Source organism: Odontesthes bonariensis, chromosome 17, assembly GCF_027942865.1.
Source record: "Odontesthes bonariensis isolate fOdoBon6 chromosome 17, fOdoBon6.hap1, whole genome shotgun sequence".
Lineage (NCBI taxonomy): Eukaryota > Metazoa > Chordata > Actinopteri > Atheriniformes > Atherinopsidae > Odontesthes > Odontesthes bonariensis.
The window spans coordinates 33,548,550-33,564,204 of record NC_134522.1 but is presented as its reverse complement, the minus strand read 5'-3'; the positions used below and the strand labels follow the sequence as shown (position 1 = coordinate 33,564,204).

Genomic DNA, 15,655 nt, shown 5'->3' with positions numbered 1-15,655 from the left:
AGAGAGGAAATTTCATGACTGGACTTGTTGCACAGGTGGCATCCTATCATGGTACCATGCTGGAACTCACTGAGCTCCTGAGAGCGAAATAATCTTTCACAAATGTTTGTAGATGCAGTCTGCATGCCGAGGTGCTTGAAGCCACACCTGTGGCCATGGAAGTGATCGGAACACCTGAATTGAATTATTTGGATGGGTGAGTGAATACTTTTGGCAATATAGTGTATTTCAGGCTTTGTGAGGATACTTTTTTTTTTTTTAATCTAAGATGTAATTACAATATCCAGAAACTTCCTATAGAACTTTTTCCAACTTTCACAGGCAGTTCTTGTGGAACAACAGCTGCAGAGTGTGCAGGACGCAGCAAGTTTCAACACTGAGTGATATTGATATTCCAGTGATTTTACTAGAAGGCTGGGTGGAAAATCTACACAGAAATTTTGCAGCCAATGTTGAGGACATTTGTGTCCTCACTATTCCGGAACATCTGTAGAATATTTCCGGATTCTGGCTACATTCTTGCCATGAAAACAATTCACAACTCAAAGCAGCCTATATCCTATGCTTTCTTGTCAATACCTCTCAACTGAGGGATATAACATAAAACTAACTTATCAGAACAACCATTGTATTACAGTAGCAACAAACATAACATAATAGCTAAAATCCTAAAGGAGAAAAAACAGTATCAATACAACTGTAAAGTGAAAAAAAGAAAAAGAAAAAATAGCTTTGTGAAAAAAACTAAAGTTTCAGAAAAGAAACAACACAGCACTAGAGACACCAGGATGCACAGTATTCTAGCATGAGTACTAATTTAGAGCTGAGCAGATTTATTCATTCTTTTAAAATCAGAAAATTTGATTTTTACAGTCAAATTATTACTGAAAGGTTTTTGTGTACAAATTACAGGCAGTGGGCATTTGACTATTTTTTCAGAAATGTATTTACCTTTCTTCTGTAAGCAGGTCAAACGCCCTGTTATATGACACATCTGAAGTGTTTGGGATAATGATTTGTTTCCTGAAATGGGTCCCAAGATTCTCCCCGTCAGTGAGGATGCAACAGCAGAACTGTTACACTGGCAAAAATATTACATTGAAAAATGGTAAACTTAATTGCAAAAGGTTGCCTACAAGGCCAGAATATGCAATTTATTCAGAGTATTCATAAAAAGAAAAGCAGAAATAAAACAACTTCCAGCTTGCTTACACCGCATCAGCAGTGGCTGGCCAGGATGTTAAAGAAATGGTAGACCTCGTCTTTGTCGAACATAGCCACCTCTGTGGAGCACTCTGAACAGTGCACTGGGTGATAAGCGTCTTCGGTGTCCATCCTTCCTTGTACTCCGCTTTTCTGTCCTCCTCTCCTCGTCCTTTGTTTCTTTTCCAGCTGATGTTTGTAGCGCAACACCTCATCTCTTTTCACTTTGCAGTTCATCACAAACATGGCTCGATACTGAGTTTGGTACTTTTCATGCCTGAATGAACAGAACCAAGACACATTATTAATGGTTTTAAAATGATCATTCTCAATGCAGATAATACAGAACTTGGTAAGAAAAAGTTTAACAATATTCATTAAGGCTTGCAACTTTTTTATTTGAGTTTTTATCATATTTCTATTCCATTTGATTTGTTAGCCAGGTAAACGTCAGGAAATAGTTGACATGTCTCATCTATTATGTTTAAGTAGATATCATTATAATACCATTTGTATTTGATTAATGACTCAGGAAACACTGAAACTCCTTGCAAACAAAAAAAATAGACATGTAATGGTGATGTAAAAGATTAGAGCTACCTTTAAGCTCAGCATAATACAGTCCTTATTCTTAAGCTGCCATTAATGTATTTAAGAAGCAAAATAGAAAAAAAACTTCTGCATTCTTGCAATTCTTGCTTTATTCCAAATAATTCTGCTGTAAAAACTAAAATGTTACATTGGTGACAACTTGGTTTTCATGTAGAGAAACATTGATGTAAATGGTGTTGCAGTTATTTAACAATGGCTAAGAGACAAAGTCATGCATGGATATTATCAGCAAGTTTGAATCCATCATCTCGGTAACGGCAGCTCTGGAGCCATTTGAGAACAATATTGCTTCAAATGAACAGACAATTGTGGACCTCGAGCGCTCGGCTAATGCTTGTAAAAGTGAGCTATCCCATCTCCAAGCTAACTTTGGCAAGCCAACAACCATGGTTGATTCCCTATCCAAGAAATGTACTGGGAGGGAAGTTCCAGAAGGAACGATGTTCGTCTGGTGAGTTTGCCCGAGTGCTCAGGGGGCCCTTGTCCCACTGAGTTCATGGCCCTGCTACAACAAGAAATACTTAGATCTGATGACAAGCCCATATTGGATCAGGCTCGTCGCAGCTTGCATGCTAGGCCCAAGGATGGCGAACCTCCTTGCCAACTAGTTGTTCGAATAAATTTATTTCAAGTTCAGAACCAAATTCTGCGCCGAGCTGGAGAAGCTGCCCCTCTCTCCTATATAGGCAGGAGGATCTCAAATTTCCCTGACTTTCCCTCGGCGGTAGCTAAGAAACGGGCCGCCTATACTACAGGAAAGAGGGAGCTACATTACTGTCCGAAACAAGGATGTTGTTAACTTTGTCTCGCAACATAAAGGCTTTTTTGTGAGCTTGAACAAATTGCCTGATGTGTCTGCATCAGTCCTATGGGAGGCTTTAAAGGAATATATTAGGGAGAGATAACCTCCAAGAGAATAAACTGAGAAAGGAAAAACTTATTAGGTTGGCACAATGCATATCTCAACTCGATAACTTGTATGCCATCTCCCAAACTCCAGAGATATATAAGGAGAATCTTTCTTTCCCAGCAAGGTATTAGCACACCAGTTGCATTATTCATTAGCATCTCATAATATCCAACAAATTCAAACTAATTCAGGCAATACTATTGATCCATTAGAAATAAACAATGTATTGAATGATTTTTTACATTTCTCCTTATTCTCTGATCAGGGTTCTGCTTTGAATTTGAAATTTCTTTTTTTTAATCTGGACATCACCTTTGATTTAGATAAACCAATAGCTATTGCCATACTTAATACAGGTGCATTAGCATTTCAAAATGGTGCCCAGGATAGATGGAATCCAGATGGTTATCCTTTAGAATATTTAAGAAAGTTTTGGCACAAGTTGGCCCTTTTACTACTGGAGATATTAATCAAGCCTCCATTTTCTCCTTTTGAAAAAAAGGAAAAGATCCATTGGTCTGCTCCTCCTATCGCCCAATTAGTTTGTTGAATATTGACTTCATATTGTTATCCAAAGGCGTTTGACAGAGTTGAGTGGAATTGTCTTTTCTATGCCTTAGGAATATTCAGTTTTTGGAACAGTTTTATTTTGTGGATTAAATTGCTTTATTCATCCCCGCAGGCTTCGGTCAGGACAAATAATGCGACCTTTGCTAACTGAAGAAGCATGGATGCCTTGAGAACTGTGGTGGTTATTATTGTGCAGGCGCTGTTTACTGCCTTGATTTTACACGCCCAAGTCGTACTCCCAGAGGAATGGCGTGACAATTTCGCATGTCCCGGTCCTCACTCCTGTCGCTGTCGGAATTATTACGTCCTCATATCGAGGGGCAGTCCACTGTCATGCGATCACCTGTCAGTGTGCTCAAAAAAGTTGCGTGCACACTTTATTATTTAGCTGACGAGGGCAGATTGCGCAAAACAGCAAATGCATTTGGCTTATCAAGACAGGTGAAAACGCAGATGTTCAGTTATGTGTGGAAGGTGTTTTTTTCGAAAACGAGGTAATGTGGATACAAATTATTTTATAAACGGAGGGGGGGAAATATTCGGTTTTAAAAATACCCGGCTACGTGTGTACATAGCCTCAGTCTCAACTGTGGTCCGAGCTTTCACGAAGGCCGGTGTTCAGTCGATTTGTGCTACTTGTCGAGAATTGCTACTTTGTGGTTTTGCGCATGCGCCGAGCCGATTTTATAAGTTTCGTTTTCGAATCATCACTGAACTGCCAGGTAACAGCAACGACACTGTTTTGTTTTGCTTAATGCGCCTTATAGCCCGATGCGCTTTATATATGAAAAAAGATCGAAAATAGACCATTCATTGACAGTGCGCTTTATAATCCAGTGCGCTCTATAGTGCGGAAAATACGGTAAGTCTGCTGATCTGGTTGGCATTCTAGCAGATTTTTGGTGTTTGAGGAGTAGAATACAAATTCCAAAGTCATCTCGACTGCAAATGGACAATTCAAGGATATGAGAGTATATTTTTTTCCTGGATAGTGAAGCCTCTGGGGATCTGTGTAAACTTGTGTGCAGCAACTGCATGATGCCATCATGTCAACATGAACCAAAATCTCTGAGGAATGTTTCCAACACCTTGTTGAAAGTATGCCACGAAGAATTAAGGCAGTTCTGAAGGCAAAAGGGGGTCCAACCTTTTACCAGCAAGCTGTACCTGAAGTGGCCGGTGAGTGTCTGTCAGTCTCACCTCTGATACGGTAGTTGCACTAAATGTAACAATATCTACTTCCATCAGAAATGTTAAACTTTCAATCATTTTTAAAAGGTGTGACTAAAGATGAGTGATGAATGGTAGCGGTGATGCCACATTATATTGGAAAAAGCCACAGACCTCTGACAGTCGAGACAGAGTGTTGTCATGCAGGCAGGACAGTTGAGAACGGCGTCACTTTTCGGCAATCCTCGGGGCTTGCAAAGTTGTGACTGCAATGCTACAGTTGGTTCTCTTTGGTTGCTATACCTGCACAGGAAGATAAGAGTCTGAATGACTATCAGAAAAAAATAAAAAAGAATCTGGCATCAATCTTTTTTGAAAGCCTGAAAAAAACCTGTCCACCTCCGAGCATCAACCCAGGCCTGGTCATTGTCGTCCCCATCTGGGTCATAAAGAAGCTCATCATTGGTAGGAATTACACGTTGTAACTGCCTCTTGCCTGTGGAGCTGCCTACAGTAGACATTTAAGACAAATGTTGAAATACAAGGTAATTAAAAAACCCTAAACATGTACTTAAAAGGTCAACCAAAGCATTAATAATGATGACATTTTTTTTTTGTCGACATAGGGAAAACCATTCATTCACTCAGACTCTATTCTTACTTGGTGTGTCCTCGCCTTCTGAGTCCGAATCAAAGTAAATGTCATCATATATCTGAGGTTTAGGAATATTAGAATCCCCCTTTAGATCCTCACTTCCTGCTCCACAAGCAAATTCTGTCACTGAAGAAACATACATCAGTGTTAGAAATACATCCATGAAGAGGGATTAGTGACTTCAACTGAAAATAACATTGCTGCAGAAGTGTCACAAAATGGCAGGAACCCCCTAAATCTGTGAAGAGATCGTTTTGTTCAAGCCAACTTAAGAATCTTAGATAAACAGATCATTTACGTCTGCAGAAACAAGTTACAAAAATAACCGATATGACTTCTTTTCAGGTTCAAACAGCAGACTTAAGTAATGCTTACATCTATCCTAAGCTGATTGCATAGCATGATATTCATTTTCAGCGAGCGAATGAGTCCAGCTGTTGAATCTGTTTTTCTCATTTTCACCATCTATTATCTCTCCTTTCCTCTGCAATCTTATTAGGAAATTATGCCTCACTGGTTGAAGAGGTACTTTTCTTAATAATCAGCATCAAATGATGCCTGTGCATAGTAATAGGAGGGTTTCAATTACGTCATCACGGGAGCGTGCAAATTTAAGTTGGTGGGCAGGAAGCTTGACTACAGCAGCACCAATATGGAGATGAGTGAATATTGTAGTGGTTTGGAGCCGGCATATAGGTAAAGGTATTTGGCTTTAGTTGAGAAATACATTGGGCGTGACCCATACTTAATGAAAATGTCCGAATTTTCGCAAGACGGAACAATTTGCCAAAAATAGAGGCTGTGGACATAACGAGCTACCTGGTTCTTCAGACTTCTTACTACACCAAGCAACAGATGAAGGCCCACAAAAGTTTGGAGGCATACAACTATTACCACAGCGGATGGATCAGCAAACTCGGAGTAAAACATCTACAGAATGATTGTGTTTTGGTGTTCGCCAGGGTAAGTTTGTTTTCTGTGTTGTTTACGGTGCATTATCCCAATGGAAAATGCAGTGTGTAGTGCAGGGCTGGGCAGTAAAGCAGAACTTAACATGTTGAATGCCGTGTGAATGTTGGCACTCAAATAACAATAAAAAATGTTTATGTTTTGATAAAATGCCGAGATCCAAATATCCAAATGCTGACATTGTGTCTTTGTTAGCCTAATGCACGAGGTAGAGAGAGAGAGAGAGAGAGAGAGAGAGAGAGAGAGAGAGAGAGAGAGCGAGAGAGAGAGCGATTCTGTTGTGAAGAACTTGAGAGCTAATGTGCCCTGTTAGCACTTAAGCACTTCGTGGATACTACTGAAACGTGAAGATTGTGACGACGTGACAAATTTGTTTTGTTTAGATCAACCACTCTCATAGCCTAGCAAGCCAGACCCGTACAGCAAATAGCTGTACAGGGGTCTAGTGACGCTGGATAGCAGTGTGGGCGGGATAAACGGCTGTCTGTCAAGTTCAACGCCACGCAATAGGATGGCGCAACAACCAATCAGAGCGATGAAGAAGTTTTATGTAGTCAACGCGACGTGGTTTGTAGTCTATGGCCTGAAAAGCTGATTTCTCTTAAGCTCTAAACTCTGTAAATATATAACTTTAGCAACATTTGAAACATTTTCAGGCGAGAAAGTAGTCGTTTAGACCCCGAAGGTGTTGAAAATCTGACAAAATACCGGCTATTTACAATTTTGTTCAGACGAATTCAGCGCTGCTAAAGCTAGCCGCAGTGAGTAACGCACTTCCGGTTTTGACTGCTCTCGTCCCGTTAACGGAATTTGACCGTTCAAATGCCTTACCGGAGAGTTTTGTCAGCTCTGAGACGAAGATCGGCCCGCCGTCTTCGCTACATCATGCTCGCAATCGACTGGGGAAAGCCTGTTCGCCGGGCGCAGCCATTGTTTACCTCTCTCTTGAACTTTTTTTTTTTTTTTTTTTTTTTAACCTCTCTCTGGAACTACACACTGAAACGTCGCACCTCTGTCGTCACTAGGTAGCCCGGCCTCCGACCCCGCTCCTCACGATTTGATTGGCTCGATCAACTATTGATTTGTAACATTGCAAAACGACCACAAGTGACTAGACTGGCCCCGGAGCAAATTCCATTTGCGGCCGCTAGGGGCGTCTAGATTTCTAGGCTACCACTCTCAGAGATCGCATGAAATACCGATGACGGTGTCTTAGCTCTGTGTTTTGGTAACCCAGCTTGACCGTCAGAGCCCAGTCCATTGACTCAGTAGTCAGCAACGCGCTGGGGCAGCCTTCAAAACAAAGCCCAAACGTAGCCCGTATTACATTACTGTTGATTGGCATTTAACAACATAATACTTTACTGCACTACTACAAAACAGTTAGATTTCGCACATACCTTTGACAAAGTGGTCACCGCAGACACGAGCATTTGCAGATTCAGCCCCTCCAGTCTGTAAACGTAGGTTAACTATCCACTTTTGGCGGTGTTGTTCTTTGAGTTTTTTCCATTTCTCACCTCTATTGAGGCATTTTGGGCAAAAAAAGTGGCAAACAAAACACAGTGTTTTCAGTGGGCTCCAGCTCAGGTTGCCCACCACTTAGGTTCGCGCGCTTAGAAAATACGGAAGTGACGTCAAGTGAAACCCTCCTATTGATTTAAGCCACCATTGAGCAGGCAAACTTTGAAGGCAACGCAGTGTGATAAGCATTTAAATCTGTGCATGAGGTACACTTGACTCAGTGCAGTCTGTGTTCTAACAGTAGGTGTCGCAGGTGAGAAAACTCCATAATTAAGGAGGGAAGCCCATTCCTCAGAACATATTGTATACCTCTGCTCTTGACCATGAATATCTTGTTCCAGCTGTGTTCCATACTTGATTTTCTTAGGACAGTTGTTTGATTGCAGTTTTAAATTAAGGAATTATTTTACTCTTTAATTAGTCATTAAAGAAACCTTTGGTCCTTCACGTTCATAATGATTTGAGCCCCTTTAGCAGCAAACACTAAATGTTTCAGGGTAAACATTATTTCATTAGCATATGGAAAAAAAAGTTCATTTAATAATCTACTGTAAAAGCTGCCACATCTGAGTTAAGAAAACAGTTTAATATTGCATCTTAATTGTAATGTTATATCAGTAAAAATAACTTTGAAAAGACTTTTTCATGGCAAGTGCCAATGGGCAATACCTGCTCCTGGACCCCAAGACCCCTGCCTAGCCTTGACGGTGGAGGTAAGTTCTGCCTCCATTTCTTTGTCGAACTCATCCGCACTGGATGACTCACTTTCCCCGGTCAGATACTCCCTAATGAGCTTCTTTTTCTGGTCTGGAGTTCCGTTCAGCAGCACATCTAATTCGTCATCCGAACTGAAAAACAGAGAAAGACTTTGCTCTGATGAATTCTTAAGGTGACCATTGCCATTAAAAAAATAAAAGCAGATGCAATTCATAGCACACGACCCAATCTGAGAGATGGTGTCCTTGTATTTGGACGTTTTTTAACAATTTAGTTTACAGACCAAGCAAAGAAGTGGTTTATCCACATCCAATAAAACGTCCATTCCTTTATTTGGACTTTTGCATTTATTTTTTATTCATTAAACTTAATGCTGGTTTTACATGCATTATAAAAGCTATTTATTCAGAATGAAAATTTCAGCCACTCAGCACTGATCTAAGCTTCCTTGCTGTGTTATAATTCAGTAACGTTAGAGCTGTTATGCTCGAAGTAGACAGCTCGACATTGTATCTTTCAAAGCAGAAGTATCGCGGCAGGACGTTTCGATGCCTCGCGTCACCGTGCAAAAAATCATGTGACTCTCCAAATTAAGCTTCATTTTGTCACACGTGTATTGGCAACGTTACATTACGTCATTACATTAAGTTATGTTAAAACTAGCCCATATTTGTGCTGTGTGGACATTTCAATTAATTTTGTAATCCTGCTGACTTTATTTGGATTGTCATTTATAACTAATATTTAAAACCGTTTCCTTGACATTTTCTCTGAACAAAATCACAAATTTCCATGAATTGATATATGCATGTTCATATTCACATACATCTTATTAAGTGTTTTGAAAATGAAGAAGAAGAAGAAACTAAAAACCCTTTTGTTCACATTTACTGAAAGCCCACTTTCTTTCATGTTTGTTCTTTTTGTAGCAAAGAGCAGTTGGAACATCCAGTATTGAATCTGACAGAAAAAGGCCAAAACTTTATCAAATACTTCAAAGTACACAATGGCAAAACGATCGGACCAGCTTGGGCTTTTTTCTCCCCTGAATCGATTATAGTACGACATATCCGTGTCCAGAAAAACTTCATCAATTTATTACATTAAGTTATGTTAAAACTAGCCCATATTTGTGCTGTGTGGACATTTCAATTCATTTTGTAAACTGTAAACTTTAAAAAATGCTGTTCATGTTAAGTACCTTTTTGTCTCAGTTGAAATAAATGTCAGCTGCTGGACTGACTGATACAGACTGATGTGCATTGTTTATGGGAACAACATTCATTCTAGAAGTGTATGATTCAACTTGTTTGTTTTTTAAGGAGGAAGAAAATTGCAATTACTGATTATATCAAATCGAATATAGAATCATAATACAATCTAATCGTGACCAAAGCATATCGTCCCACCCCTAGTTGTTATACATACACACATGTTCATATAACATACACATTAGGGCTGTCAACGAATATTCGAAGTTCGAATTCGAGTTCGAATAGTATCCCAAAAAGCGAATTCGAACGTGAAAATTAATATTCGAATGTTAAAAAACACTCCCGCGGTACAAGCGACAAATTAATATTAACCGATTTATTTAGCTTCTGTGGACAAAAATCCTGGCGACACGCCACTGATCAATCAACAAGGCAGTGAGGCACCACGGGCGCAGTTTGTTCATCTTTGTTAACTCGTCTGTGTCATTGCGAGCCAAAAAGCCCCTTTCCCATTCCGCAAATGTAGGGAAAGCAGTGCCGCTTGCGATGATGGTTATAAAGTTTTTTTTCCCTTGAGTATAACCCAGCTTAGCCACGGTTGCACATGACAAATCCCCTTGTATCCTACGTGTGCATCATTCTTTGTTCCTGTCTTTTTGTTTAACTTGAGAGGTTGTCTGTGCAAGACTGCCATGAACAGACATGGACATTTATTAATTCTTTTTCACAACTGTTTTTGAGCAGCGCTTATAGGCCCATATTATTCAACCAAGCAAGCATTCGAGATAACGGCAAAGTCCGAGGCTTTTTTATCATGGTGAATCCGAACAGTGAACGTCGCGCAGGTCGTTTCGCTGGCACAGTGGAAAACGTAGGCATGCATTTTTTCTCTCTACGAAGGGTAGTCAAAGCAAGGAAGTACCAGTAGCAGCATAGGCTACTTTGTAACATCTTCTTCTTCGGATTACAAGGGTTTGCGCGCTTGGTGGTGTGGTGGTGAAATGCAAGCGAAACAAAGTTGTGGCTCCGGGCTACAGTGATCGGTAATAAGCTTTTTTCATGATTATATGTGTGCGTTATTGAATTGTAATATTATATAGGCTATATATGATGATTTAATGATCTGATTTTAACTATGTTTTTGCTGCATTATTGCCGTATATGGGCTACACGGCAAATGTGTAAAATGGGCAACCAGATATTCGAATAGTTCGAATTCGTGATTTTTTTTCAAACGAATATTCGAATGTCATTTTTGAGCAATTGAATTTTAGCCGAATGAATAAATAGGCAGCAGGTCTGTGGGCTGTCTGTGGTAGTAGCACGACGATGACGTCAGTATACCCACTTTACGACAAAAAAAAAATCAAAATTACAGTAACCCGGATTTTTTTAAGTAAGCGACGCACCTCCACGTTATCAGTGCTAGTGTACAGTAATTAATAAATTATAAAAAGCATAGTTTGTGCCTGTATAACGTTGCCCATAGGAAACCGTTTCATGGCCGAATATCTCAAGAGAGCAGCCAGACGCCTCTCGAATATCTTCGGAACAGCTCCAAATGACCAACAACAAGCAGGGGTGAGTAGAACATCATGTTATAATGTGAAATCAAGGGCCCAATGTCAAAAAAACGGTCTTGTCCTTTAAGTGTTTTGAAAATGGAGAAGAAGAAGAAGAAGAAGAAGAAGAAGAAGAAGAAGAAGAAGAAGAAACTAAAAACCCTTTTGTTCACATTTACTGAAAGCCCACTTTCTTTCATGTTTGTTCTTTTTGTAGCAAAGAGCAGTTGGAACATCCAGTATTGAATCTGACAGAAAAAGGCCAAAACTTTATCAAATACTTCAAAGTACACAATAGCAAATCGATCGGATCAGCTTGGGGTTCAAATGTGACATATTACGCCCTTTTTAACCATTTAAAGACAATTTTGGGGGTCTTAAGCCTGATTTATACTCGGAAACCAGGTCGTCTGCGTGTGTGTCGCAGTTAACGCAGACACTACGCAGACACTCTGGTGCACCTCCTCAAAATTGTAACTCACTGCAGACAGTGCCGCAGACATCGCCGCAGGGAGGAGAAAAAGGAGGCCTCTGATTGGTCAACTCTACATCCGCTCTACACTATGCGTATTTCCGGTTTGCTAACCGGCTGACGCTAACCGTGCTAACCGTGACGATTCTTTCGCCTCTCTGCCAGCTCCAGTAGTAGCAATATTTCTTCTATTTCTAGATCGATCAGCTGCATCTCAAAGTGCGCATTCGTCCAGTCGCCATTGTTGTTTAATGACCTCCCTAACCGTAACACCCACAATCCTACCTTGTTCGTGATTGTCCCTCTTGCATTGTGGCGTGGGATTAACATAGCGCAGACAGCGCTTCAAGGCATAAATCAAAAATAACTGCGTCGTGTCTGCGACAAGCTCACTGCGACACACTGCTGCGAAGTATACACGAGCCTTTATAAAGATGTATGAGCCAGCCTTAGATCAAGAAACCTGTTTGTTTATGTGCTTTACAGTGGCTTTTGTCTGACCCCTTCTGAAACTGCTCAACACCGCTGTTCAGGGGAGATAAGCTGCTAGTCTTGTTTCTGTACATTTGTATGTTGGGCAAGGACACGTTGTCATGCTGGCTGTGGGGAGTTACTGTGTCTTTACGTTACCTGTCATCCAAACCTGGGAAACCTTATATCATTTCAAGCAATAAACGCAAATTTAATGAAGCTGTCATAGTCTTAAACTTTCACCAAATGTAGACATTTTTAAATCCAGGTTAAAAACATTTCTTTTCTCATGTGTCTATGCATGAAATCTGCACGGTATCTTTTAACTTATCTTGACTGTTGCTTGTTTTTAAATTCATTTAAATGATTTTATTTGTTCCTCTTTATATTCTTTTATGTATTTTAATGCTTCTTCCACTCCCTGCTGCAATGCTTTTATTTTATGTAAAGCACTTTGAATTGTTTGTACATGAAATGTGCTATATAAATAAATTTGATTTGATAGTCATAGAGGATGGTCTAGTTATAGCTTTCTGCATAGATACAGTTACTATACTAATCCAAGATGGAAATAGTTTAGCAGTGTAGTGTAAAAGGTAGCAGCTGATGCTTGGTAAACAACGGTTTCCTATGGAAATGTACACAGCGTAGCTTATAGCGATTCATGAGTACCATTAATCACAGCATTTAGTATACATTTACGTTATTAAACGATGGTACTTGGGAGAGCAGAAACATGTCGATTATGTAATGGTAATAACCAGACCAGTGCACAGCCTTCAGTGTAGCAGCTCGAGTGAGAAGAGGAGCGATGCTATGGCTTCACCTGCGTCCACCTTAACTAGCTGGTAGCTACGTCAGTTGTTAAGAAACACCAACTATATATACCATGACGTGTTCCCACATACCTTATCAATCTAATATTGTTGCTTGCTAAATTTTATATTCATAAAAGTAAAATAATGCACAGGAAACCACTTTTTGACCTCTTTGTAATAGATGTAAAATTGTATCTTGACTCAATCTCGAATTCAATTCACAAAAAGGCTATAAAAACAGTAAGTATTTGGAAAGACTATAACTTATTTTTGTAACTCGCATTTCCTTGTGTAATTTTTTTCCCCTTTTTTTCTCTCTTCTATTCTAACAGTTTTCTATCGTTGTATTTTTTAACTATGTTCTTCTTTCATTTTATGTCCTTTGTTCATTACTGTACACTATTTCTTTCATGACTACTGTTACTGTGATATTGTGAAGATAGATAAAGTTTATTTAAAATATATATATACCACGACGTGTTTGTAGGTCTTACAGATATTTCACATCCAATTTACGACCAGTTAAGTATTGAGAATGAAGAAAGCAGCTAAATGAACTGGTGACCACTGAGGCGTAAGCACACACAGCGAGGTTACGTGACCATCTCTCTAATGTCGCATTTCATTTAACAGTTACCGACGTAAAAATATCTGTTCGACTTCAGAGTTACTTCCTCACAAGCTGGAACTTTAAGCTGTCGCCTGTGGGGAAGAAATGTTCTCAGTTTGCTGTATAAGAGACCTAATAGTTCTGCCACAACTGTGTGGGCTATATTCGATTTGTTTATGTTGTGTTAGCATTCAGCTAGCATTCAGCTAAAGCTACCTGTTTTCTAAAAGCTTTCACATACTTCAATGGACTTCCTACCTGCTTTCAGATCGCTCCTCGTCACTCTGCTCATCGATCTCATATGAATCAAACTCCGGTGATTTACAAAGCCCGTTCATTTTAACCACGAAAAAGTTAAAATGTTAGAGCACGAGATGCTGGTAAATAACCAACTTGCAACTGAATCTTCTTCTTTTGCTTCGGTAGGATAGACGCATCAATGGCGCACTTCTGCCATCTACTGTTCATTATCATCCAAGTCAGTCTTCTTTTGATTGAACAAGGCAAGGCTAGGCAATTTTATTTATAGAGCACAATTCGTACACAAGGTAATTCAAAGTGCTTTACAGCTACATGAAATTACAAGAAGGCAATAAAATCATTAAAAATAAATAAAAAATAAAAAACCCATTAAAAAAATCATTAATTAATTAATTTAAAAGTGAAGAGTGCAGATAAAATACTTACAGGTGTCATATGCACAGCTAAATAGAACTGTTTTCAGCCTGGATTTCAACCTTGTCAGAGTTGAGGCCTGTCTCACATCTTCTGGAAGGCTGTTCCAGATGTTAGGAGCATCAAACTGAAACGCAGCCTCACCTGACTCTGGGCCCCAGCAGGAGACCCCTCCCTGAGGTTCTCAGTGTCCGAGGTGGTTCATATGGCTCTAACATGTCAGAGATGTACTTTGGCGCTTGACCATGAAGAGACTTGTACACAAGCAGAGCTGTTTTAAAATCTATTCTCTGAGCGACAGGAAGCCAGTGCAGAGACCTGAGCACTGGACTAATATGGTGGTATTTCCTGGTTCTAGTCAGGACTCGAGCAGCAGCGTTCTGGATGTACTGCAGCTGTCTTACAGCCCGTTTAGAGCCCAGTGAGCAGGCCGTTACAGTAGTCTAACCTGCTGGAGACAAACGCATGGATTAGTCTTTCTAAGTCTGGTTTAGACACTATTCCTTTGATTCTGGCAATGTTTTTTAGATGGTAAAAAGCCAGCGAGATACGGACCATCATTCCCAGGTTCCTATATTATCTTAAATAGATTGACACTGTGTAAATATCGCAATAGTTTCTTTGTTTTGGTCCAGCTATCTAGATTCAGAAGTGTGTGCACATTGGAGACAGTTGCTCCAGTTGAGCCAAGCTCCTCTGTGATCAGTGTACCTCTTTCACTCAATAAGGATGTGCCTGACTGTTTCAATGCTCCCACATTCACATTTGCTGTTTGGCAACCTTAAACACTGAAAGAGCCATTTGGACCTTTTTCCCACAGAAAAGAAAACACCGGGAGCCACAAAACCCTTTTGATGCCGGGTTGAAGGTTACTTTTAAATAAAAAAGACTAACAAACTAACTAGACTAACATTTAAATGAAATACTCAGAACTTATTTTCCAAAGCCACAGGGAGCTGCAGAAGAGGCATGAAAAAGCCACATGCGGCTCCGGAGCCGCAGGTTGCCCATGCCTGGTATAGTACACCGTGTCAGTAAATAATTTAAGGAATCTGGAGGAATTTTAATGCATATAGGGCAAGGACACAAACCTAAACTGCTCAACCCTGACAGCGAGTAACGAATTCCAGAGTATTAGGGCCGTGGCACTGAAAGCTCCTGCATCAACAGTCTGGTGCGTGGGGTGGTGTGTGGCTGGAGGGGGGCAGTGAGGTTCTGAGGAGCAAGTCAGTGATTTTATTTGTGAGAGAGAAGGAGGATCTTAAAGTGAATATGGTTTTTGATTGGGAGCCAGTGGAGATAGATGAGACGTAGAGTGATGTGTTGCTCGGACTAAATGTGAGAACCCTGGCAGCAGAGTTCTGGACATATCGGAGCCCGTCGGGGGCTTTGTTGGGCACCCCAGACAGGACTCCATGACAGTAAGAAAGGCATGATGTTATGAATGCGTGAATGAGGGTTTGGGCATCAGCATCAGCGAGTGATGCCGGAGTCTCGAAATGT

At 40.2% G+C, this 15,655-nt stretch overlaps 1 protein-coding gene across 1 annotated transcript; it reads right to left on the bottom strand.

The window, feature by feature from the left end:
* Positions 1–816: 816 nt before the first annotated feature.
* eapp (e2f-associated phosphoprotein) lies at positions 817–13,925 on the bottom strand. Its single transcript, XM_075448085.1, has 6 exons — positions 13,736–13,925; positions 8,283–8,461; positions 5,127–5,246; positions 4,865–4,973; positions 4,640–4,768; positions 817–1,480 (listed from the first exon to the last, which is right to left on the bottom strand). Exons 1-6 carry the CDS (start codon positions 13,813–13,815, stop codon positions 1,219–1,221), a joined length of 879 nt encoding a protein of 292 aa, XP_075304200.1. The 5' UTR covers positions 13,816–13,925; the 3' UTR covers positions 817–1,218.
* Positions 13,926–15,655: the final 1,730 nt, after the last annotated feature.